General features: G+C 42.3%; 1 protein-coding gene across 1 annotated transcript; it reads left to right on the plus strand.

The window, feature by feature from the left end:
- The first annotated feature begins 212 nt into the window (after window positions 1–212).
- Window positions 213–27,009, plus strand: LOC111969436 (tyrosine-protein kinase Fes/Fps-like). Its single transcript, XM_023995590.2, is given in 23 exon segments — window positions 213–338; window positions 2,106–2,366; window positions 3,441–3,614; window positions 8,171–8,267; window positions 8,553–8,736; window positions 10,788–10,925; window positions 11,037–11,156; window positions 14,601–14,723; window positions 16,455–16,650; window positions 20,811–20,888; window positions 21,856–22,065; window positions 22,226–22,304; window positions 22,307–22,347; window positions 23,735–23,750; window positions 23,753–23,787; window positions 23,910–23,952; window positions 23,955–24,030; window positions 24,116–24,210; window positions 24,304–24,327; window positions 24,330–24,423; window positions 25,361–25,527; window positions 25,983–26,105; window positions 26,758–27,009. Coding segments are annotated over 22 exon segments (2,490 nt in total). The 5' UTR covers window positions 213–338; window positions 2,106–2,141; the 3' UTR covers window positions 26,910–27,009.
- The last annotated feature ends 808 nt before the right edge of the window (window positions 27,010–27,817 follow it).

Below are 27,817 nucleotides of genomic sequence, written 5' to 3' on the forward strand. Positions count from 1 at the left end.
AACTTAGTCACCTGCTTACCTCAATTATTGTCCCAGTTTATCCACCCAGTTAATGAGACGTTATGTTCTTGAACTGTGCTGTACCAAGCCTTCCGTCCCGAAGAGGACGCAGTCACTCACCTCCCCAGTCAGTCCCGCTGTGGTAGGACAGCGCTAGCTTCCTGCTTTTGTGTTTCTGATGCAAGTATGGTCGCGGAGCCAGACCAGTGATATCAGTACTAACTCACTGTAACAGTTTCTGTCGGCACAATTAATGCCTCCTCGATAAGAATCGTCATAGCCTTACATATGCTATAAATCCTTGAAACGTAGGAGTGGACTGCTTGCAATAACCTGAGGTGAGAATGTTTTTTCGGACAACGTAAACTCATAGTACACTACACTACAGTATACTATCATTGAACTCTTAATGATAGCCTACATGGGCTATTGATAATGATACAATTTGTATCGGATTCAACAGCAAGCTACACATGCACATCTCCCTATGTAGTTAGATAAAGGATTTTGTGTAATCGAATTTCGATCAAGGTAAATTCCTCAGCAGGGCGGGTTTAACATGTTCAGTTGTAGGTTTCGTCAACATATTACTCATCCCTGCTGTATGTACGCAGAACAAATTTATAAATTCAACGTGCAACAATTTCAAAGATTTTACTGCGTAACAGTTAATATAAGGAAATAAGTCCATTTAAATAAATAAATTAGGCCCTAATCTATGGATTTCACATGACTGGGAGTACAGATATGCAGCTCTTAGTCACAGATACCATAACAAAAGAAGGGGCGTGGATCAGAAAACCAGACAGTATCTGGTGTGACCATAATTTGCCTCATGCAGTGGGATACATCTCCTTCAAATAGAGTTGATCAGGCTGTTGATTGTGGCCTGTGGAATGTTGTCCCACTCCTCTTCAATAGCTTTGCGAAGTTGCTGGATATTGGCTTGAACTGGAACATGCTGTCATACACGTTTCTCCAGAGCATCCCAAACATGCTCTATTCGATAACATGTCTGGTGAGTTTGCAGGCCACGGAAGAACTGGGACATTTTCAGCTTCCAGTAATTGTGTACAGATCCTTGCGACATGGTGACATACATTATCATGCTGAAACATGAGGTGATGGCAGCGGATGAATCACATGGCAATGGGCCTCAGGATCTCGTCACCATATCTCTGTGCATTCAAATTTTCCATCAATAAAATGCATTTGTGTTTGTTGTTCATAGCTAATGCCTGCCCATACCATAACCCCACCGCCACCATGGGGCACTCTGTTCACAACGTTGACATCAGCAAACCGCTCACCCACATGACGCCATACACGTAGTCTGCGGTTGTGAGGCCAGTTGGACTTACTGTCAAATTCTCTAAAACAACATTGGAGGCGGCTTATGGTAGATAAATGAACATTCAGTTCTCTGGTTACAGCTCTGCTGGACATTCCTGCAGTCAGCATGCCAATTGCACGCTCCCTCAATTCAAGCGATCTGTGGCATTGGGTTGTGTGACAAAACAGCACATTTTAGAGTGGCCTTTTTTGTCCTTGGCCATCAGGTGGATGGATTATCTTGGCAAAGGAGAGTGGTTATGGATGATGCCAGAGTTCCACAGTAGGCTGCATTATGTTAAGCCTCATGTCCAACTTATTTTAACGTTCTTCTCTGTAATAGTATAATAATAATAATAAAATTATACTGAAACGAAAAAAACAGTTTAGAGCCATGTCACACTTCTCAGCACTTCTGTATTTCAAGAGGAAGTGCTGCCTAAATGTTTTCTCCCTTTGAAATAAATCACCCAGAAGCGAAACCCTCCACATGCCACATTTGCTTAGTTACACAAATAAAACTTGTTTAAATAATCAGTTGTGTAATCTTGGAATTATTATTTAAACACCTTGGCCTCACTAAGTTTAACTAATTCAAATGACTCTACAGTCCGGTAAAGAAAGTACACCCAAAGTCCAGAGTCTAGACTGAGGATAAATCCCATGCATTCTCATTCAGTTTTTCTTTTCATCTTCCTGCACCTTATTAGCCAGGTCAAGTGTGTGTGTGTGGTTTATTCTCTCGCATCCACTCCAGTGTCTACTGTCTACAGTTTGACTGGGTTCCCACTGCTCTGGGTGCAGATCTGATGGGGTTTGGGGAGTACCTGTGGTGTCCCCAGGCCAATGCGGCCCTGATGCGGCTGCAAGACTCAGAGCTACGTCTCATGGAGGTGATGAAGAAGTGGATGAGCCAGCGGTCCAAGAGCGACCGGGAGTTCTCTGTTCAGCTGCACCAGATGGCTGCCATGGTTGAGAAACTGGAGGGGCCCCAGCCTGGGGGAGGACTGGACTACATCAGCCAGCTCAACCAGGTTCTTTACGGGTCCTTCCATTTGATTGACATTTTTTGTTGTTGACCACACCTCTTTTGTTTTGAATGAAACTTTTTATACATATTTACCCATCATAGAAGTGGTCAGAAAGTAACTTTTTGGACCTGAATGACAAAATATTTAGAAGATAGAAGTGCTCAGTGCTGACCCATTTTGCATACCCCACCCCAACATGAGACATCCATGTCTTCATCACTGGAAAATATAAACGGTTGGGTTTGATAGTGACAGTTGTTTTAAATTATACTGTCAATCTTCCATAGAAAACCTATTGAATATAGATAATAGAATAGCCATTCCTATTTAAGTTGACATTCCACGGTGGGTGGATCAGTGGCCATCTTTGTGGTTGTAATAGGAAGTAAAAATGTATATTATATTTCATTGATGTACCATCTAAATTGCAGTGGTCTGGGATATGTCCATTCTATAAATTCTATTTCTATAATTGAAATGACACCCACCCTGTATTCAAAAGTATACTGCTTCTCAACCGATGGCGGGCACAATATAAACATCTCAGATTCTGTAAAATAGGGTCTAAGCTACAACATAAGCCAAAACAAAAAAACAGCGTCATTTACTTGTTTGTAGGTAATTGATGTTAAAGGGTTTGACAACCCTGTTTAAATGTTTTAATTATGTCAAACTCAACCGTTTATCTTTTCCAGTGATTAAGACATGTACAGTATGTCTCATGGTAGGGTGGGGTAGGCAAAATGGGTCAACTTTGAGCACATCTCCTAAATATTTTGGCATTCCGGTCCAAAAAGTCCCTTTCTGACCACTTACTTCTACCATGGGCAAATATGAATGGGAACTTTCATTCAGTGATTGAAATCAAATGGAATGACCCCTACACTATATCACTGGTTTTAGCAAGCTCACTGGTTTAGACATTAGACCACATCCACTCCCAGCTGCAAAGTGGACTTGACATTTCAACAGTATTGATGATTGAGCATTACGTTTGATCAGTAGATAGCGATACGCAAAGTATTCTCTTTATTAATTCTGTCTCTTTCTCTCTCTCTGGCCTCCTTCCTCTTTCAGTCGTGGGGTGTGCTGGTGGCTCAGACGGAGAGTTTGAGTCGTGTGATGCGGCGGCAGTCTGAGGACCTGCAGGTTGGGCCTCTCAGCAAACTGACCCTGCTGATCAGAGACAAGCAGCAGCTCAGGAAGACCTACGCAGAGCAGTGGAGCCAGCTCAGCCAGGAGCTCAGCAGGGTCAGACACACACACACAAACAGATGAACAAATCACTCTGTAAAACTCAATTTGCCCTGATAATTATTACCAGGCACTTTGTAGTCCTCCACCAAACACCTCGTCAGTTTGCTTTCAAAATGGGAAGTAGTTTCCACTTTCACATGCTGGCTTTCAGCTATATGCTTGTGCTGGAGAAATATGCAGTAGCCTACAGTGTTGAAAAAAATCACACAACTTTACTGAGAGTGTTTCTATTTCTGATTCTTCATATTTTGTTGCATTACAACCTGTAATTTAAATATATATATTTTTGGATTTCAGGTAATGGACATACACAAAATAGTCCAAATTGGTGAAGGGAAATGAAAATAATTATTTGTTTCAAAAAGTTAAAAGAAATAAAAAACTGAAAAGTGGTGAGTGCATATGTATTCACCCCCTTTGCTATAAAGCCCCTAAATAATAGCTGGTACAACCAATTACCTTCAGAAGTCACATAATTATTTAGATTGTACACAGCTGGACTTTATTTAAGTGTCACATGATCTCAGTATATATACACTTGTTCTTAAAGGCCTCAGAGTCCGCACCACCACTAAGCAAATGGCACCATGAAGAATGAAGATCAAGGAGATCTCCAAACAGTTCAGGGACAAAGTTGTGGAGAAGTACAGATCAGGGTTGGGTTATAAAAAATATCTGAAACTTTGAACATCCCACGGAGCACCATTAAATCCATTAATAAAAAATGGAAAGAATATGGCACCATAACAAACCTGCCAAGAGAGGGCCATCCACCAAAACTCACGGACCAGCCAAGGAGGGCATTAATCAGAGAGGCAACAAAGAGACCAAAGATAACCCTGAAGGAGCTGCAAAGCTCCACAGCGGAGATTGTAGTATCTGGCCATAGGACCACTTTAAGCCGTACACCTCACAGAGCTGGGCTTTACGGAAGAGTGGCCAGAATAATACATTGCTTAAAGAAAAAAAGAAGCAAACAGGTTTGGTGTTCGCCAAAGTGCATGTGGGAGACTCCCTAAACATATGGAAGAAGGTACTCTGGTCAGATGAGACTAAAATTGAGCTTTTTGGCCATCAAGGATAACGCTATGTCTGGCACAACCCAACACCTCTCATCACCCCGAGAACATCATCCCCACAGTGAAGTATGGTGGTGGCAGCATCATGCTGTGGGGATGTTTTTCATCGGCAGGGACTGGGAAACTGGTCAGAATTGAAGGAATGTTGGATGGTACTAAATACAGGGAAATTCTTGAGGGAAGCCTGCTTCAGTCTTCCAGAGATTTGAGACTGGGATGGAGGTTCACCTTCCAGCAGGACAATGACCCTAAGCATACTGCTAAAGCAACACTCGAGTGGTTTAAGGGAAAACATTTAAATGTCTTGGAATGGCCTAGTCAAATCCCAGACCTCAATCCAATTGAGAATCTGTAGTATGACTTAAAGATTGCTGTACACCAAGTTATCTGTTTTTTTGTGTTATTTTTTGTTTGTTTCACAATAAAACATATTTTGCATCTTCAAAGTGGTATGTTGTGTAAATCAAATGATACAACCCCCCAAAAAAGCCATTCTAATTCCAGGTTGTAAGGCAACAAAATAGGAAAAATGCCAAAATAGAGTGGTATACAAAGAAACCATCAACACTCATAACAAACAAACCAAATACAGTATGAGCTACAGTGGCTTGGGAAAGTATTCACCCCATACTTTCCCAAGCCACTGTAGCTCATACTGTATTTGGTTTGTTTGTTATGAGTGTTGATGGTTTCTTTGTATACCACTCTATTTTAGAGACAGTATACATCTCTATGTAGAGCCTTTTGCCACTGATCTTGTCAAACAGGAAATGTACGAATAACAATGATCAAACATCCTGTAGCACAAAGGGATATCACTGTAAGACTATTAATATTACTATTATTAAGGCTTATTGCGCCGAAAGACCTTACGTAGGAATACTGTTATCACCTTAAACAAACAGTCAAAACAGACGGTCACCTTGTACTAATCTCTGTAATATGATGTGCTTCATTTGAAGATCGTGGCATAGGTTGCAAAGAAAGCTGTTTTAAACTTTGGGCTTGAAATAGTTAAATTAATCACAAATGTGTGAATATAATGCATTCCCTTTTCACCAGTGTGGATATGCAGCAGGCGCTCCTCTTTGAGATGCAGAGCTGCACAGTTATTGTAACTTCATTAACAGACAGCACTCAGTTGAAATGAAAGCCAATGGGCTGTAACTGAGTTTGGCCATTGTTGTCTAATTGAGAATTGCTCTTGCATAGCAAATGCATTTTGATGAACAAAAGCCATCGGGGACTTTAATATGACAATAGTTTTTGCCCTTTCCGTGATTTCTATCATTACCATATTACGGCGAGCAAATTGTGTTCATCTTTAATGAATTCCTGGGTTTATGGGTTGCAGTTTGTACATTTCCTGGGTCAGGTTTTGCCTTAGTACCTTGTACAGTGCACTACAAACAAGTCACAGGCCTAATGCAGACATCCTCTGCACTTTGGTAGTGCAAGGTATAATTAACCTTTTGTGAACTTTTGTGAAGCATCACAGCACAGTTGAAAAATATATGGCAAATAGAAATCAACTGGATGGTGTTCAGAGATAGATGGGAGGGGTTGAGTGGAGTTGAAGGATGAGATTAAAAACAAACAAGATAACTATTGTAAAATATACTGTGTCCGTAAATCAATCAATAAAATGTATTTATAAAACCCTTTTTACATCAGACGATGTCACAAAGTGCTATACAGAAACCCAGCCAAAAATCCTAAATGGCAAGCAATGCAGATGTAGAAGCACAGTGGCTAGGAAAAACTCCCTAGAAAGGCAGTTATCTAGGTAGAAATTGGAAAAGATGCAGACAATTACATTGATGGAAGCTACAATCTATCTGCAATATTAAAGCTGATCTACCCCCTAAAAAATAAAAAATAGTTATAATTAACCTTAGGTCAGTGGTCACCAACCGGTCGAATGGCATTCCTCGTCGATCACCAAACATTTCTGTAAATAAAACTACGATAAAGCCTTGTTCCTATTTTTTTTTCTTTTTTTCGTGCTGTTGGCGGTAGGTGCACTTCATTCAGCAGCCCCAGTCCCGGGAAGGCAAAGTGTTCCCATTTTGAGCCATTTCATGTCTGAAGGTAGAACTCCGCCTACCCGGCGGACCTAGAGAGCAAATCAAGTGCACCGGCGTCTTCACAGAAAAGTTGATAGCGTGAAATTTAAAAACTTTTTAAACGATGGCTATGAAGACTCAATTGAGTACAGCAAAGAGCTGCTGTTTTCATGATTTAAGTTCTTGTTTAAGTTGTTATTCAGCACTGTCAACACTTTTATAAGCCATAAAATACACTTTCTCCCTACTTCCACTCATGCTACAACCAGCACTGCAGCTGCAATGAATGAGTGTAGAACATTTTCGATACGCTTGCGTTGTTATTATTAGCGGCTTGTCTTTTTTTTAATATCAAGGAATATTTCACTTTCTCTGGTCATAGGAAGAACAACATGAATTGGTACATGAGGCAGAAATAATGCAGTGTGACTTGAGTTTTGCCATCAGCTAGAAGACTGTCCTCTTTTCTAAGTGGAGGGACTGCTGCTCCCTCCCTCTCCTCAGACTGACCATCAGATGCAGGCCATCAGTCCAGTAATAAATATATAATAATATTATGTTCACTCAGCTCACTGCCTCACAAGTACTACAATAAATGATCTATTACCAGTGTGATCATATAACTACATTTTTAAAATATAATTTCAACATTTTCTGAGAAGAACATAATTGGCAGGGCAATTCAAGCATAGCCAATATGCAGTGATAATGTATTGGGCATCCAAGCCTACTGCACAAACATCATTGCTACAGAACTGTTTTTAATTGGTTAATGTTACGTAGGCTTATGTTTTTTAAGTCATGTTTAAAAAAATGTTTTAACATGCATGCTCAACTTGCATTTTGACTCAGAAAGTGATCTTGACTCAGAAAAGGTTGGTGACCACTGCCTTAGATGGTGGCTAATGGAAATGTTAAGGGTAAAGAATTGCAGTCAAACCAGTTYCTGTTACAGGGCCTCTCTGACGTCACCGACCACTTCCTGTGTGCTTCTACCTCTGAGTTGAGAGGTGTTGGGATACAGGCCTGTAGGGTCTGGGTCCTGGTCTTTCCTGTCTGGTCTTTCTACTCTCTCTTGTCTGTCTGTGTTGTCTCAGAGGTGGCAAAGCTGGGGTCAAACAAAAGCCTGCATTGTGAAGGCACTCCCGCTTTTAACAAACCTCACCCGTATCACTTGTTTGTACAGTATCACCTCCGCTCCTTTTTAAGTACATTTATGATCCCCTCCTTTCGCTCTCTGATGACGGTGCTGTGTGGTTAGATCACAGGACGAGTAGAAATGTATTTGAGGACTCTCATTGTCCTCAGAGAGTGGCTGAATATCTCTCTAGGCATCCCATTTGTTCTTCAATTTATGCACCTTGTTTGGATGAGGTAACACTAATATACCCTTTCCATTTGTCAGGTGACCCAGACGGAGSTGGAGAGGCTGAAGGCCAGCTACAGACAGCTGGTGAGGGATGCAGCGCAGGCAAAGAGGAAGTACCAGGAGGCCAGTAAAGGTRGGGAAGCTCACTCTGTCTGGCTCCGTCTCAATTCTCCAAACAGCACAGAGACACTCTCACTTTGACTGACTGAAAGGATTACATTCTGGACAACAGATGATCATTACCTCCTGATATTTCTGTTTAGACAACTGATATCCTATTGATTCACCAAATTAACACAGTTGATCATATTAGTAGTGACTATTTGTCATGTGTATTGTTTTTCCACTTCTATGCTACATTTGTGTGTGTYCTACTGGTATATATATATATATATACATATATCTTGTGTTTGTTTAGATAAAGARCGTGAGCGTGCGAGGGAGCGCTATGTGAAGGCTACTCTGAGGCTCCATGAGCTTCATAATGAGTATGTGCTGTCAGTCAGAGCAGCCCAGGTGTACCATCAGCACCACTACAGCCAGGCCCAACCTGCCCTGCTCATGGCACTACAGAGCCTACAGCAGGAGATGGTACTCGTACTGTAAGTGTGTGTGTGTGAGGGAAAAACACAACTCTGTCAGTGAATTCCCAGTCAGTGATTAGATCATATTGCGTGTGTGTCCAGCGTGGTAGGAAAGTACTGTGACTATGGTCATCCCATTGTTACACTGCATGGTTTTGTATCTCACCTAATATCCTTCCCTTTTGATAAGAATTCAAGCACTCTCATGGGAAGTTTGATATAATCGTTTTTGGCTGTTGTMCAAACCCACGTAATGTAATCAATACTGGCCCTGGAGACCCACAGGGTGTTTCAGCCCAGTACTATAAGTACAGTGCCTTCGGAAAGTATTCAGACCCCTTGACTTTTTCTACATTTTGTTACATTACAGCCTTATTCTAAAATTGATTAAATAAAACAATTTCCTCAACAATCTACACACAATACCACATAATGACAAAGCGAAAACAGTTTTTTATACATTTTTGCACAATTAAAACAAAAAACTGAAATACCTTATTTAGATAAATATTCAGACCCTTTGCTATGAGACTCGAAATTGAGCTCGGGTGCATCCTGTTTCCATTGATMTTTTTTGAGATGTTTCTACAACTTGATTGGAGTCCACCTGTGGTATATTCAATTGATTGGACATGATTTGGAAAGGCGCACACACCTGTCTATATAAGATCCCACAGTTGGCAGTGCATGTCAGAGCAAAAACCAAGCCATGAGGTCGAAGGAATTGTCCGTAGAGCTCTGAGACAGGATTGTGTTGGCACAGATCTGGGGAAGGCTACCAAAACATTTATGCAGCATTGAAGGTCCCCAAGAACACAGTGGCCTCCATCATTCTTAATTGGAAGAAGTTCGGAACCGCCAAGACTCTTCCTAGAGCTGGCCGCCTGTCCAAACTGAGCAATCGGGGGAGAAGGGCCTTGGTCGGGGATGTGACCAAGAACCCGATGGTCACTCTGACAGAGCTCTAGAGTTCCTCTGTGGAGATTGGAGAACCTTCCAGAAGGACAACCATCGCTGCAGCACTCCATCAATTAGGCCTTTATGGTAGAGTGGCCAGACAGAAGCCACTCCTCAGYAAAAGGCACATGACAGCCCGTTTGGAATTTGCCAAAAGGTGCCTAAAGACTCTCAGACCATGAGAAATAAGAAGATTCTCTAGTTTGATGAAACCATGATTGAACTCTTTGGCCTGAATGCCAAGTGTCACGTCTGGAGGAAACCTGGCACCATCCCTACGGTGAAGCGTGGTGGCAGCATCATGCTGTGGGGATGTTTTTCAGCAGCAGGGACTGGGAAACTAGTCAGGATCGAGGAAAAGATGAACGGATCAAAGTACAGAGAGATCCTTGATGAAAATGTGCTCTAGAGAGCTCAGGATCTCAAAATGGGGTGAATGTTCACCTTCCAACAGGACAACGACCCTAAGCACACAGCCAAGACAACGCAGGAGTGGCTTCGGGACAAGTCTCTGAATGTCCTTTAGTGGCCCGGCCTTGAACCCAATCGAACATCTCTGGAGAGACCTGAAAATAGCTGTGCAGCAACACTCCCCATCCAGCCTGACAGAGCTTGAGAGGATCTGCTGAGAAGAATGGGAGAAACTCCCCAAATACAGGTGTGCCAAGCTTGTAGCATCATACCTAAGAAGAATTGAGCCTGTAATTGCTGCCAAAGGTGCTTCAACAAAGTACTGAGTAAAGGGTCTGAATACTTATGTAAATGTGATATTTCAGTTTTTTAAATTTTGATGAATTAGCAAAAAATGTCTAAACAATTGTTGCTTTGTCATTATGGTGTATTGTGTGTAGATTGATGAGGGAAACAACGATGTAATACATTTTAGAATAAGGCTGTAACCTAACAAAATGTGGAAAAGTTTAAGGGGTCTGAATACTTTCCGAAGACACTGTACCTATTTAATAACTGATCATCAAGCCTTTGATTAGATGAAGCAGGTGCGTTAGTGCTGAGCTAGAAAAAAGCCTGCACACCCAGTGGGTCCCCAGACCAGGGTTGAATAATACTGCCCTGACCTCTACCTGACCTTTGACTTTTTCCCTGTAACCCAGGAAGGAGATCCTGCAGGAGTACTATGACATGTCCAGTATGCTCCAACAGGAGGTGGTATCTGTCCACGAGGAGATGTCTACTGCTCTGAAGGCCATAGAGCCACACAAAGAGTACGAGAGCTTCATCCATCAGAACAGGTATTCAGCTGCAAGTTGCTCTGGATAAGAGAATCTGCTAAATGACTCAAATGTAAATATTCTGATCTTAGTRCTGTCAAGAGGCTGAAAAGTTTCACCATGTGTGTTCAGGTCTGTAGGGGAAGTTCCGGTGTGTGTGGAGTTTGACTCTGGTCTTCTGGAGAACACAGATCGACTAAAGACTGGAGAGCTGGAACTAAATGAGCTTACAGTGGAGGGGATCCAGCACAGGTTAGTTTATACGCTCATACAGACACAGCGCAATCAAAAAGTATTCAAACCCCTTGACTTTTTCCCCATTTTGTTAAGATACAGCCTTATTCTAAAATGTATTCATAAATTTTTCCCCTCATCAATCTACATACAATACCCCATAATGACACAATGAAAACAGGTTTTTATTTWWAAAAATCACATTTATAAAAACAGAAATACCTTATTTACATAAGTATTCAGAACCTTTGCTATGAGACTCGAAATTGAGATCAGGTGCATCCTTTTTCCATTGATCATCCTTGAGATGTTTCTACAACTTGATTGGATTCCACCTGTGTTAAATTTAATTGATTGGACATTATTTGGAAAGGCACACACCTGTCTATACAGTATAAGATCCCACAGTTGACAGTGCATGTCAGAGAAAAACCAAGCCATGAGGTCGAAGAAATTGTCCATAGAACTCTGAGACAGCATTGTGTCGAGGCACAGATCTGGGGAAGGCTACCAAAACATTTCTGCAGCTTTGAAGGTCCCCAAGAACAGTGGCCTCCATCATTCTTAAATGGAAGAAGTTTGGAACCACCAAGACTCTACCCAGAGCTGGCCACTCAGCAAAACTGAGCAATAAGGGAATAAGGGCCTTAGTCAGGGAGGTGACCAAGAACCCGATGGTCACTCTGACAGAGCTCCGGAGTTCCCTTGTGGAGATTGTAGAACCCTCTAGAAGGAGAACCATCTCTGCAGCGCTCCACCAATCAAGCCTTTATGGTAGAATGGCCAGACGGAAGCCACTCCTCAGTAAAAGGCACATAACAGCCCGCTTGGAGTTTGCCAAAAGGCACCTAAAGACTCTCAGATCATGAGAAACAAGATTCTCTGGCCTGATGAAACCAAGATYGAACTCTTTGGCCTGAAGCATGATGGTGGCAGCATCGAGCTGTGGGGATATTTTTCAGCAGCAGGGACTGGGAGACTAGTTAGGATTGAGGGAAGATGAACGGAGCAAAGTACTGAGAGATCCTTGATGAAAACCTGCTCCAGACCGCTCAGGACCTCTGACTGAGGTGAAGGTTCACCTTCCAACAGGACAACTACCTTAAGCACACAGCCAAGACAATGCAGCAGTGGCTTTGGGACAAGTCTGAATGTCCTTGAGTGGCCCAGCCAGAGCCCGGACTTGAACCCGATCGAACATCTCTGGAGAGACCTGAAAATAGCTGTGCAGCGATTCTCCCCATCCAGCCTGACAGAGCTTGAGAGGATCTGCTGAGAAGAATGGGAGAAACTCCCTGAATACAGGTGTACCAAGCTTGTAGCATCATACCAAGGAAGACTCAAGGCTGTCATCGCTRCCAAAGGTGCTTCAACAGAGTACTGATTAAGGGTCTGAATACTTATGTAAATGTGATATTTCTGTTTACATTTTTTTTAAATAAATTAGCAAACATTTCGAAAAACCTGTTTTTGCTTTGTCATTATGGGGTATTGTGTTTAGATTGATGAGGATACTTTTTTTTAAATCCATTTTTGAAAAAGTCTGTAATGTAACAAATATATAACATATACATATGTATATATATATGTCATGCCCTGACCTTAGAGATCCTTTTTATTCTCTATTTTGGTTAGGTCAGGGTGTGACTAGGGTGGGTAGTCTAGTTTTTTCATTTCTGTGTTGGCCTGGTATGGTTCCCAATCAGAGGCAGCTGTCTATCGGTGTCTCTGATTGCGGATCATATTTAGGCAGCCTTTTCCCACTGGGTTTTTGTGGGATCTTGTCTAGTTGCCTGCGAGCGCTACATTAGTTTCACGTTTCGTTTTGCGCTTTATTGTTTTCTTTGAGTTTCATCCAATGAACAAACTCTATGCACGCTGCGCCTTGGTCCAATAAATCAACCAACGATCGTGACAATATATATATATATACACACACACACACACTCTACCGGTCAAAAGTTTTAAAACACCTACTCATTCAAGGGTCTTTCTTAATTTTTTTACTATTTTCTACATTGTAGAATAATAATGAAGTCATCAAAACTATGAAATAGCACATATGGAATCATGTAGTAACCAAAAAAGTGGTAAGCAAAGAAAAAAATATTTTAGCTTCTTCAAAGTAGCTACCCTTTGCCTTGATTACAGCTTTGCAGATTCTTGGTGTTCTCTCAATTAGCTTCACCTGGAATGCTTTTTCAATTGGGTTGAGGTCGGGTGATTGTGGAGGCCAGGTCATCTGATGCAGCACTCCATCATTCTCCTTCTTGGTCAAATAGCCCTTACACAGCCTGGAGGTGTGTTAGGTTATTGTCCTGTTGAAAAACAAATGGTAGTCCCACTAAGCACAAACCAGATGGGATGGCGTATCTCTGCAGAAACTGTGGTAGCCATGCTGGTTAAGTGTGCCTTGAATTCTAAATAGATTACTGACTGTGTCACCAGCAAAGCACCATCACACTTCCTTCTCCATGCTTCACGGTGGGAACTACACATGCAGAGATCATCCGTTCATTTACTCTGCATCTCAAATTGGGACTCATCAGACCAAAAGACAGATTTCTAACGGTCTAATGTCCATTGCTCGTGTTTCTTGGCCAAGCAAGTCTCTTCTTCTTATTGGTGTCCTTTAGCAGTGGTTTCTTTGCAGCAATTCGACCAGCAATTTGTCTGATTCATGCAGTCTCCTCTGAACAGTTGATGTTGAGATGTCTGTTACTTGAACTCTGTGGAGCACTTATTTGGGCTGCAATTTCTGAGGCTGGTAACTCTAATGAACTATTCTCTGTATCAGAGGTAACTYTGGGTCTTCCTTTCCTGTGGCGGTCCTCATGAGAGCCAGTTTAATCATAGCGCTTGATGGTTTTTGCAACTGCACTTGAAGAAACTTTCACAGTTCTTGAAATTTTCCAGATTAAAATAATGATGGACTGTCTTTTCTCTTTGCTTATTTGAGCTGTTCTTGCCATAATATACCAAATAGGGCTATCTTCTGTATACCACCCCTACTTTGTCACAACACAACTGATTTGGCTCAAACGCATTAAGGAAAGAAATTCCACAAATTAACTTTTATCAAGGCACACCTGTTAATTTAAATGCATTCCAGGTGATTACCTCTTGAAGCTGGTTGAGAGAATGGCAAGAGTGTGCAAAGCTGTCATCAAGGCAATGGGTGGCTACTTTGAAGAATTTCAAATATAAAATATATTTAGATTTGTTWAACACTTTTTTTTATTACTTCATGATTCCATATGTGGTATTTCATAGTTTTGATGTCTTCACTATTATTCTACAATGTAGAAAATAGTTTTTTTTAAATACCTGTAATGAGTAGGTGTGTCCAAACTTTTGACTGGTACTATATATATGACACACACACACACACAATCTCAACACCAACAACACATTTCACCCCTTTGTCCCCCTTCTCTCCCCATGTCTCTCCCCCTCTACCAGGTTGACTACAGTAGAAGAGGAACTGCTGTCTCTTGCTGGTAATGTGGTTTCCCAACAGGCCTCAGTCAACCAGCTGGAGTTGGAGCTGGAGGCAGAGGAAGAGGGCATCAAACGGGGTCAGAGGTGAGGTGATATCCACATGTACAGGAAGGTCCAACTTTACATGTGTAACGGATGTGAAATGGCTAGCTAGTTAGTTAGCGGTGGTGCGCGCTAATAGCCTTTCAATCGGTTACATCACTTGCTCTGAGACCTTGAGGTAGGGTTTCCCCTTACTCTGCAAGGGCCGCGGCTTTTGTGGAGCGATGGGTAACGATGCTTCGTGGGTGACTGTTGTTGATATGTGCAAAGGGTCCCTGGTTCGCGCCCGGGTATGGGCGAGGGGACGGACGTAAAGTTATACTGTTACACAAAGTTATACTGTTACAAGCATACTTGGTAAGCACTTAGGCAGATGTAGTGTAATTAGATAGTACTTACAGCTGTTATACCTGATAATATGATAATTTATCCTGGATTAGCAGAATAGAACTCTATTTCTATGGTCTGAACCAGGATAAAGTTGGCTCTGGCTGCACCAAACCACTGTCTTCACCAACACTGACTGGGGGAAAAAAGAGTAATGAATTTTGGCATTGATCTGCATCATATCTTTGCAGTGTGTTGGTATTTTTGCAGTGTGTTGATCTTCTCTCAACGGTGGTGTTCATCTGCAGGCAGTCTCCTATCAGAGTAGTTTAGGCTGCTCTCCTCTCTGCTATGGCTGGCTAAGCTAGCTGCTCTCTGGGGGAAAGACTCACTATGCCTTATGAATATAACATGGTGATATGAGGAGACTTTTCAAGCTTCTCCTCTCATTTGTCTTGGTTTAGATGCCTGTCCGCTGTTATTAGAAGTTACTAATAAGCTCTTAGTGCATAGATGGAGCAGCTGTGTTGACTGACACTAGCCTGATGTTCACTGGTGCCGAGGGAAACATCCCTCTCCTTAAGGAGTCTTGGGTTTGATGACACACTTTGGAAATCAACAGATACAGACTGAATGCTTCCTGGATTAGTAAATAAATATTTTACCCAAGTGGTGATGTTAGTTAATGTAGCAGTGTAATATTTGAAAGTTATGTAAGGAAGAATTTTGTCCACAAATATACCCACATATCTATTATATGTAAAATGTTTATGATTAGTAAATGCCATCATGTATTTAATTTGTTAGATACTCCCTATTAGCTGAAATATATATTTTTAAAAGCCATTTTAGCTGTCGCGCTAGCTGTTCGRTTCGAACAGATTCACAAATCATGGGAATTTGTCACCCTATGAAGACGTCTCCCTACAAGGACACGTGCCTTGGCTGGTCTGCTCCCGCCATGGCTAAAGCCAGTGTGAGAAACGTGCTAACAAACATTTGTGCTTTGAACTAAATAAATACTGCACTCTGACCCACAAAATCTCTTCACTTGATTCATGATAGTGTTGTTAGACAAAGTAAGGAAAGTGAACTTTAAAACGTGATGTAGTTTTATTTGCAGCTGTTGTTGAGTAATACATCTGCTACCTTCTGGCATGACTTACTGCATCTTTGACCCTACTTCTCCCATATAGAATATCTCAATTAAACTATACTGTTGGTGAGTGCCCTGCGGAAGTGATATGGCTAAGGTGTAGGAGATGGGCCAGTTAACCAGCATTCTTGTGTAAAACCATCGGGCATGTCAGTTATGCTGTAAATATATTGACAGTGAGGCGACAGTCAATGGAATTGTTGCTATATGTTGTAATGGAAACACATTGTTCCACAGTATCATCACAATGCTTTAATTGATGAGCTGACAGGCTGCTCTGCTCTCTGCAGGGTTTACCAGTTCAGTAAGAGGCATGCGCTGGAGGAGAGCCGACAGCAGGTGATGCTGTCCCTGGGAGCTAGAACCAGGCTGGAGGCCCAGAGGTTGCTGCTGAAGGGGAAGCTGGAATGGCTGGGATCCAGTGAACCCCCACCTGCCTTAGGGCTGGAAGAGGACCGTATCTCCCTCTCCTCCATCACCTCTAGTGTAGGTCTCCTCTCTCCCTCTCTCTCCCTCTCTCTCTCTCAAACACACGCACACACACCCTCTGTATATCTGATCCCTGCCACTCATCTGAAAGAGATACCATGCTTCCTGTGGTTGAGATGATCTCTGTACTTTGCGTCTGTTTCATTGTCTTGTCTCGTATGGGAACCTGACCTGTGATTGCACTCATTGTGTAAGATGTTGTTAAACATGTTGTTATTGGCTCTTGTTCGTTTCTAGTTCTCCATTGTGTGTTCAGAGTTCAGGTTCTACTCATTCATTACAGTGCCTTGCAAAAGTATTAACCCCTTGGCGTTTTTCCTATTTTGTTGCATTACAACCTGTAATTTAAATTTATTTTTATTTGGATTTCATGTAATGGACATGCAGAAAATAATCCAGATCGGTGAAGTGAAATGAAAAAAATAACTTGTTTCAAAAAAATTATAAAAAACAAAAGTGGTGCGTGCATATGTATTCACCCCCTTTGCTATGAAGCCCCTAAATGAGATCTGGTGCAACCAATTACCTTCAGAATTCACATAATTAATTAAATAAAGTCCACCTGTGTGTGTCACCTGATCTGTCACATGATATCAGTGTATATATACACCTGTTCTGAAAGGCCCCAGAGTCTGCAACACCACTAAGCAAGGGGCACCAACAAGCAAGCGGCACCATGAAGATCAAGAAGCTCTCCAAACGGGTCAGGGACAAAGTTGTGGAGAAGTACAGATCAGGGTTGGGTTATAAAAAAAATATCAGAAACTTTTAACATCCCACGGAGCACCATTAAATCCATTATTAAAAAATGGAAAGAATATGGCACCACATCAAACCTGCCAAGAGATTGCCGCCCACCAAAACTCACAGACCAGGCAAGGAGGGCATTAATCAGAGAGCCAACAAAGAGACCAAAGATAACCCTGAAGGAGCTGCAAAGCTCCACAGTGGAGATTGTAGTATCTGTCCATAGGACACTTTAAGTCGTACACGCCACAGAGCTGGGCTTTACGGAAGAGTGGCCAGAAAAAAGCCATTGCTAAAAGAAAAAAAGAAGCAAACATGTTTGGGGTTCACCAAAAGGCATGTGGGAGACTCCCCAAACATATGGAAGAAGGTACTCTGGTCAGATGAGACTAAAATTGAGCTTTTTGGCCATCAAGGATAACGCTATGTCTGGCACAAACCCAACACCTCTCATCACCCCGAGAACATCATCCCCACAGTGAAGTATGGTGGTGGCAGCATCATGCTGTGGGGATGTTTTTCATCGGCAGGGACTGGGAAACTGGTCAGAATTGAAGGAATGATGGATGGCGCTAAATGCAGGGAAATTCTTGAGGGAAACCTGCTTCAGTCTTCCAGAAATTTGAGACTGGGACGGAAGTTCACCTTCCAGCAGGACAATGACCCTAAGCGTACTGCTAAAGCAACACTTGAGTAGTTTAAGGGAAAACATTTAAATATCTTGGAATGTCCTAGTCAAATCCCAGACCTCAATCCAATTGAGAATCTGTGGTATGACTTAAAGATTGCTGTACACCAGCAGGAACCCATCCAACTTGAAGGAGCTGGAGTAGTGTTGTCTTGAAGAATGGGCAAAAATCCCAGTGGCTAGATGTGCCAAGCTTATAGTGACATATCCCAAGAGACTTGCAGCTGTAATTGCTGCAAAAGGTGGCTCTACAAAGTATTGACTTTGGGGGGGTGAATAGTTATGCACGCTCAAGTTTTCTGTTTTTTTGTCTTATTTCTTGTTTGTTTCACAATAAAAAAGATGTTTCATCTTCAAAGTGGTATGCATGTTGTGTAAATCAAATAATACAAACCCCCCAATAATCTATTTTAATTCCAGGTTGTAAGGCAACAAAATAGGAAAAATGCCAAGGGGGTGAATACTTTCGCATGGCACTGTATCAGATGAGATTGTTGTGTACTTTAGTTTGTGAGCTTGGTAGTTTGCTGCTTTCTAAGTTCTACAAATACATCATCACTAAAACATGAATGTACTGTGGGCTTATGAAAATCACTGGGCGATATGTAAAAGCTTTTGAAATCCCATTGTTTTGAAAACGAAAGAAATGATACAGAAGGTTAATTGGTTTGTCGTCCCCTCTATACAGACACACAGTAGTACCAGATGACTAAAGTGAATTGCATTAATGTTCCCACGCAGGTTGTGTTGTAACCCTGGTGTTATGGGCATTTGTAAAATGCCACCATGTAAAAAACCACACAAGCACTAAAATGTGAAGTTCATTGGAGCACATCAAATTTGGTGTCAAATGAAAGCTGAGTCTATTGTTATAAAGGCATGTATAACATGTTCAACCATTTTCCATCCTAAATATTAGGAATAAGCAATAAGGCTGCTAAAGATTGCTAAATAGCCATAATACTGCTAAATGGTTACCTGGACTATCTGCATTGACCCTATCTTGCACTGACTCTATGCGCACTTACAATATTATATACAAATAATACACACTATGTATAGACTCACCCATAAACATTAACACTGACAGTCTCACAACAAACAACCACACAACACACACACACACACAACACACACAACACACACACACACCCAACACACACACACACACGCCATACACACATCATTTCACAATCATCATATGCTGCTACTCTGTTCTTTATTTTACTCTTATTGTTATCTATTCTGATGCCTAGTCACGTTACCCTGCCTTCATGTACACATCTACCTCAAATACCTTGTACCCCTGCTCAGTGACATGGTACTGGTACTCCCTTTTATACAGCTTCGTTCTTGTGTTACTATTTGTATTTTTCTTATTTTCTTATTTATAACTGTGCATCGTTGGGAAGAGCTCCTAAGCTAGCGTTTCACAGTAGTCTACACGTGGCAAATACAAATTGATTTGATTGAGTACAACACAGTAAAGAAAGTAGAGTATAGGTCAGTACTGTACTTTACAGTATAGTAGAGTTTAGTACACTACAGTAGAGCACACTAGAGTAGAGTACAGTATAATTTATTGTATAGTACTATACTGCACTGAACTCTACTGTGCTAAACTGTGATGTACAAACTTGTGAAACATAGATGTCTATGATTGGTACAGATTTGGTGCGGTCCGGACCAACCAAATTTCATCTTGTTTTGGGGCAGTGCTCATTAGAATAATAGCCAGTATGTAGAATAATACCCAAACATGCAAAGGAGGATATAAAATGTTTCTACCTTTGTGTACCTATTCAGGATACATCACCATGAAGAGAATGCCATTCAGGATTATGCATTTCTGTATTGTACAGTTCAGGCACCCATGATGTCATTATGTTACCATCACYCTGTTACCGGGTGGTAATCCACTTCACTTACTGTAGTTCAATATCCAAAATATAGATTTTTTTCAAACTCAAGGTATCATGTTATAGCTGACACCCCAATCTGTCTGCAGACATCTTTGAATCTTAATTCGGAGTAGATATTTAAGAGTTTTTGGAAAACGTGGTCACATAAARAAAACTGAAGGAGATTTTACCGTCATTCTGTTAACAAACTTTACATCTGTACTGTTCTTCCAGTAAATGTGTTTTTGTAAAATTCAGTGGAAATGTTTAAAAGTACTGATTGTGCATAGAGTTGTATGACTTGTTTAACTTTGCAATCAATGGTTTTTGTTTGGCATACTTTTAAAGTAAAAAATCTCAGCGTCATTCTGCTGCCGTGGAATTGCCCTTATGTTATCTTACAGTTCAACTAGAAGGCATCTGAACTACAGACTGACTCAACCAGTCTGTTCTGTACTGAGGACAACCTATCCTCGTGTCTCGTTCAGACACAACCATCTCTATTGAAACAGAGGCATGATTGAGGATCTTGGTGCTTTGCATACTTTGCTGTCTGTCATGGTGTTGATTGAAGTGCATTCCTTCACTCATTTTCATAGCGCTGATWTATCCAGATCCACCCTAAAACAAACAAGTATTTTCTTCTTTGACATTCTCTACTCATCATGTTTGTAATTTTTTGTGATATTCTCTCCTCATCTGTGGATTATGTTAAGTGTTTCTGAGTGCTGTTACATGTTGTTATTATTAACACAGGTACTGGGGGTGATGAGCATTCCTAAAAGGGGGGTTGATGATGGTTGTGCTCTGTGTTGTTTCAGGAGAGGGACGGCCTCAGAAACCTCAGTGTGGACGGCGTCATAAGCCACCTTAGTGGCCTGTTCAAACCCAAATACACGGTTAGTGATGTAACATACAGTGTTCATAAATAGTCACTTATGGTCATACATAGTACACAGTTATGGTCATACCACTGATGCAACATACGCAATCTGTTATGTTCATACACTGTCAACTATAGTCATTCATTGTCAGTGAGGCATCATTGTGATCACCCCTGTCACAGACGGACCTGTTCTGTTTTCACCCACCTGCTGCCTTTGATTTATCTCTCTCTGTCTATTCAAACAACCCAAGTCAGACAGTCAAACAGTTCCCTTGTCAAACAGCAATTGGCCGTGTTTTCCTTGTAAGCCTAACTGTTCAGAGTAGGACTCCAGTTGTGAAACGCCTTGTTTCTCATCTGGCTTTCCTCTTTATCTATCTTCTCTCTAGAGATGTTTGTTTACTATGTTGTAGGATGCCTTATCTTGTCATCTGAACAGTAGTATCTTTTTGAATTGGTGCCATGTTGTCTGTAGTAAAGAAAATGACTAGGTATCCATGTGTGTGGTCTTTAGAGATACATTGTATTGTTTTTGAGCAGTGTGTTTCATATCTCCTGATCAATGTTGTTGGTAGCTGTATCTTCCTTGTATCTAGTCTCCTTAGCAGTCTATTGTTACCCTGTCTATGTATTCTTCTGTGATGTAGTGGTAACAAAGTTGGTGGGTTAACTCTGATCGCCGGTTGTGGTGAAAAATGTAACCCTTCCTATTCTTTCAATGCATTTTTMCGCAAAAGGTGTGTAAACTGTGTTGACTTGTTTACCCTCCACTACACCACTGGATGTACTTTAGTAGTGTTTGTTCCCTTGTGCTGAATCTCATCTAGAGATACACGTGTGAGAGTCATGCATCTCAAACCGCAATAATCTCCCATTGAAATCAATCTATGGTTTATGAATGAGTCTCACAGTGGGCGCTGCATGCCCAGGTCCCTCCTTACCTGGCCCCTCATTGACCTTGCTGTGTGAACCCCCTCCAGGTGCCCCCTGCCCTGTCCCCAGTCCCAGAGGTAGAGCGCCCCCTGGAGCAGCAGAACTGGTACCACGGAGTCATACCCAGGCTGGAAGTCCAGGAGCTGCTGAGGTGTGATGGAGACTTCCTGGTCAGACAGAGTCAGGGCAAACAGGAGTATGTCCTCTCTGTCCACTGGGCTGGCTCTTGCAGGCACTTCCTTATCCAGAGCACAGACGTGAGTGTGTGTTGTGTGTGTGTTGTGTGTGTGTGTGTGTGTGTGTGTGCTGTGGTGTGTGTGTGTGTGTGTGTGTGTGTGTGTGTGTGTGTGTGTGTGTAGTTGTACAATATGATCATGTCTGTACAGTTTGTATAGTTATAGCGTGTGTGGTGTTTAGAATATGTACCGCCTGGATGGAGAGGGATTCCACACCATTCCCATGCTGATGAACCACCTGGTCTCGTCACACCAACACGTCACAAGAGGTCCGACATTGTCCTGAAGAGACCTGTCCTAAAGGTAACGCACCTGCTGCACACACAAATCAGCAAATGACTCACATCCGTGCTCTGTGAGAATAGTTGCTATGGCACTAATCCACATAGTGGAAATTATTAATTAATTGATACAAGCCAGATGTGATAGTATTCGAACACAGGAATAGACTTAACAAAGCATATTCAATGTCATAGGCTTTACTTGGGCGCGTGCGCCACACACACACACACCAAAACAACACACACACACACACAACACCACACACACACACACACACACACACACACACACAAACAGGTCAACTGTAATCTGTTGTAGATCCTGTTTTACCTTTGTTGAAAGTCCTTGTTTTGTTTTATTGTGATTAATTCAAGGTTCCCCAATGCTTATTTGTCTAAGTATTTCTTAAATATTAATATCACTTACCTAATAAGGATGACATTACACTCCCACATGTTGAGTTATCTTTCTCTAGTAGTTCTGTAATTACATAATGGACTCCTTTATTACCTTTCATTTTTCAGGGAGTAAACTTTTACAGATGAATTACATACAATTTATCTCAGATGGTGTTCTAAATCTGTCCACAGTAAAAACCCTCCGCTGCCCTTCTCATTCTCTGCTGTGGGACATGTGGCTGTTGGTTAATGCTTCCAACAGGTTGAGAATAATGATGTTGCCATCAATTAAGTCTGGGGCTAGCAAAGTGTAGTAATGGGCCCCGTGTCTCCGGTCCTGTGTGCTGGTGTTGGGACCTGTGGTTTAACTTTGTCTGTGGGAGGAGGGAGATGTGTGAGTCAGGGGTGTTCTTGTATGTATATTGTAGGCCTATGTTTTGTGTGTGTGTGGAATAGCGACTTTGTAGGGGTGGCCTGCATGCGCGCAAGCTTCTATTACACCTCTCCTGAGCATGTTGGGAGTGAATGGGCTCGGAACACACCTGCTCTGCTCACACTCTGTGTGTAGCAGCTGTCTCAGCGTTAGGATCCATCAGATTTTAATGAGCTCCAAGATCCACATACTCATCTTTCTTCATCCTCCTGCAGAGTGCTATACATACCACACTCACATGTTCTCTAGAGTCTAGAGCTGCATGCATACTGTCTACTACCATGCTGCCCATAAAAGGGCTCCAGTGTTTTGCCACACACTACGAGGTCTCCATTCTATACACACACACACACACACACACACACACACACCAACACACACAACACACAACACAACACACACACACACCCACACACACACAACATACTGTAACATACTGTACAATACACTATTTTACACAATGCAGTTTTAGAAGTTGGCCGAAATGCTTTACCAGGCTGCAAAGTCAGTCTACCTATTCAGAAGGAACGCAGCACCGGTGTCTCTGATTGGTTCCTCTCTATCTCACTCCCTCCAGGACAAGTGGGTTCTGGAAACGATGATGTCATCCTGGGGCAGAGCATTGGCCGGGTGAGCTCCACACCCGTGGAATGTCTGTTTTGGGTTATGAGAGGCTCTGATTGTCAGGTTGGCCTTCTGTTTTTGTTTTAGCCTAGATCCAATAATGAAGCCTGATGTGTGTCTGTTGTCAGGGTAACTTTGGGGAGGTGTACAGTGGTCGTCTGCTTTCTGACAACACCCTGTAGCTGTGAAAGCCTGCAGAGAGAACCTGGCCCCAGAACACAAGAACAGGTTCTTATGGAGGCCAGGTCAGTCTGTTTCTCCCTCTCCTCTCTCGTTCTCTTTCTCAGTCTCTCTCTCATTCACATTGACCTTGCTGACTCTCTCTGCTGTGCAGGATCCTGAAGCAGTATGACCATCCTAACATAGTGAAGCTGATTGGGGTCTGCACACAGAAACAACCCATCTATATCATTATGGAGCTGGTACAAGGTGAGCCAATCTATCGAGGGCCTTTACACTCTAACCACAGCTACAGTACATTCTATCATTAAATGGACTAATAAAGTGTGTGTGTTCGTCCAGGGGGAGACTTCCTGTCCTTCCTGCGCGTGAAGGTCACAACCTGAAGTCAAATATGCTGGTGAAAATGGCAGAGAATGTGCATCTGCATGGAGTACTGGAGAGCAAGAAATGCATCCACCGGTGAAGGCTAGGGAGATGGATCTAGTCTTCTCAGATATGGAGCTGTATGAAGGCTGCCATACAATTGACAGATTACATTCCTTTGATTGCACAATTTATTCTAGATGATGAAACAGATTGAGGTTTTTGGGACAGTGAAGTTAACACAGTGTGTAGGGGTTACTGGAGCCTGTAGCGTAGGAATGACCCTAGGAGTGTTAAGCTGCTGTGTCTCTGAGGAGGTTGTAGAGAGCAGAGAGTAGGGCTCAGAGTCCTGGCTCCTGGCTCATCAGAGGAGTGCTGGATAATTAACCAAGGAACACACCAGGCTGGATGCTCCAGCCCCGTTACCCTCTAACACTCTCTAAACACTGCATGTCAAACTGCGCTCGCTCACTACTACACCCTGCATCAGGGAGCCCACATATGACAAGAGTGCGCTGATTTTCTCTCACTTATTTATCGGCTGTCATTTGCTTCCTTCTCGCTCTGGTCTCGCTCTCTTCTCTCTGGTCTCGCTCTCTCTTCTCTCTGGCTCTTCGCTCTCTCTCTGGCTCTCTGTCTGTCTCGGTCTGTCTCTCTTCTCTCTGTCTGTCTCGGTCTGTCCTCTCTCTCCTGGCGCTCTCTCTCTCATGCTCTCTCTCATGCTCTTCTGCTCTCTCTGGCTCTCTCCTGGCTCTCTGCTCTCGGTCTCTTCTCTTGTCTCTCTCTCTCTCTCTCTCTCTCTTTCTCTCCTCTTCTCTCACACTCTTTCTCTTCTCTCTCTCTCTCTCTCTCTCTCTCTCTCCTCTCTCTCTCTCTTCTCTCTCTCTCTCTCTCTTTCTTCTCTCTCTCTACTCACACTCTTTTCTTCTCTCTCTCTCACACTCTTTCTTTCTCTCTCGCTCTCTCTCTTTCTCTTTCTCTTTCTCTTCTCTCTCTTTTTTCTCTTTCTCTTCTTTCTCTCTCTCTGTGGCAGGGACTGGCAGCCGACTTAATATCGTCACCGGTTGGTGGGAGAACAGAGCAGGGTGAAGATCAGTGACTTTGGGATGTCTCGCGAGCAGCAGGACGGGGTCTACTCTGCCGCGGGGGGCCTCAAACAGATCCCTGTCAAATGGACGGCCCCCGAAGCCCTCAACTACGGTACGTCCCATCTGGCTCTGCCCCGCGGCCACAACACTCACAACCATCCCTCTATCCCCTCCTCTCTTTATTCATCAATCTCTATCTGCATATCCCAAGGCTAGAGAACTCACTAAACATGGCAACAACCTGCCAACCCAGACATCATTCCGTACCCTGTGATCAGTGTACTGCTTTTGTATTTCTCTGAAATGTCATCTCTAACACACACGCTGAACTGTGCTCTCTGGGGTTGGAGTGCTGGTGAAACATAGAAGAGTTCTGTCAGAATAAAAGTCAGAACATACCTTTTTATGGCTTAGAGGAAGCTTCATTTTCAAAACTCTATCACTACTTTTCTCAGGCTGTGATTGTGCAATAGTGTGCTGTACTACAGTTGAATAGGTATGGCATCACTACAGGATCACCATCAAATGTAATTGCTGTCTCAATGCTGCCCCCTGCCTGTGTTTCAGGGAGGTACACCACGGAGAGTGACATGTGGAGTTTTGGAGTTCTCCTATGGGAGATATTCTCCAGGGGAGTCACCCCCTACACCAGCATGTCCAACCAGCAGACACGGGACGAGGTGGAGAAAGGTACAGCGAGTCATTGAGATTTCTAACACATGACTCAGAATTTGCTCTGTAGGAGTTTCAGGTTTTAATGTCACATGAACAAGTGCAGTTAAATGCCTTTCTTGCAAACTCAAATATCAACAATGCAATGTAATACTAGACAAAAAATCACGAGAAATACGAGGAACACAATACATATACGTAAGCATATTATATACAGGGTCAATTCCAATACCATGTTTACAATGTGCAGGGATACTGGAGTGATGGAGGTAGATATGTATAGGGGTAAGGTGACAAGGCACCAGGATATAAAATAAACAGAGTAGCAGCAGCTTGTATGTGAGTTGGTGTGCGTGTGTGTCGAGTCAGTATAAATGTATGTGCATATTATGTGTGAGTGAGGAGTGAGTGTGTAAGACTCTGTGAGTGTGCATAGACAGTGCAAAAATAAAAAGGTCAATAAGGATACAAGGTTAACTCAGACAGTCCGTGTAGCTAGTTTAGGAGTGGAGATGCAACATTATAGAAGTGTATAGAACAGACATGACTCTGGGTAGAATACAGAGTTAGGTCAGCTCTATACAGGAGTCCAAAACATTACACCCCTCTGGATTAACCCCAAGTGAAGCCAACCTGATGTCCATTCATGTTCTCCTGTCCCGTCTCCTAGGATACCGGATGCTAGCCCCAAACTCCTGTCCTCCAGATGTGTATGCCATTATGTGTCGCTGTTGGCAGTACAACTCCAGGAACCGGCCGTCCTTCAGCGAACTCAGGACCGAACTCAGTGCTTTGTACCACAAAGTGTCCTTACTCAAGTGACTTGTTTGATTCTCTTTTACCTTTTTATATGGAGCAGATGTTGCCTTTATTTAATATACATTGATTATAGAGAACCAGTTGCTATGTGATCTTGAATTGACCATATTTAAGTAGTGATGATCCACCAGCCTGTGAGACCACAGGTAATATAAGTACACAGGACATGTGTGTATTGAAAACATTGGTACCATATTCTACAAAGTAGAATATTCTATCTGTTGAATGTTGCTATTGTTTACTGTATTACATTACTGTAAATGTACAAATTGAATGTTCCTTTTATATCAGCTTGAAATAGTTGATGGGATCTTTTTCTCTGTTGTCTTTTTTAATAACAAACAAACAAAAATTTGAACGCAACATGTAAAGTGTTGGTCTTATTTTTCACGAGCTGAAATAAAAGATCCTAGAATTTGTCCATACGCAAAAAAAATGTTTTTCTCTCAAATGTTGTGCAGAAATTTGATTACATCCCTGTTAATGAGCCTTTCTCCTTTGCCCAGATAATTAAATCACCTGACAGGTATGGCATATCAAGAAGCTGAATTAACAGCATGATCATTACAGAGGTGCACCTTGTGCTGGGAACAATAAGGCCACTAAAATGTGCAGTTCTGTCACACAACACAAAGCCACAGATGTCTCAAGTTTTGAGGGAGTGYGCAATTGGCATGCTGACTGCATGAATGTCCACCAGAGCTGTTGCCATTTCTCTACCATAAGCGGTCTCCAAAGTTGTTTTAGAGAATTTGGAAGGAGATCCAACCGGCCTCACAACTGCAGACCACGTGTAACCGCGCCAGCCCAGGACCTCCAAATATGACTTCTTCACTTGCGGGATCGTATGAGACCAGCCATCCAGACAGCTGATGAAACTGGGTTTGCACAACCTAAGTTTCAGACAGTTT

The sequence above is a fragment of the Salvelinus sp. IW2-2015 genome, linkage group LG10, assembly GCF_002910315.2.
Source record: "Salvelinus sp. IW2-2015 linkage group LG10, ASM291031v2, whole genome shotgun sequence".
In the NCBI taxonomy this organism is placed as follows: domain Eukaryota; kingdom Metazoa; phylum Chordata; class Actinopteri; order Salmoniformes; family Salmonidae; genus Salvelinus; species Salvelinus sp. IW2-2015.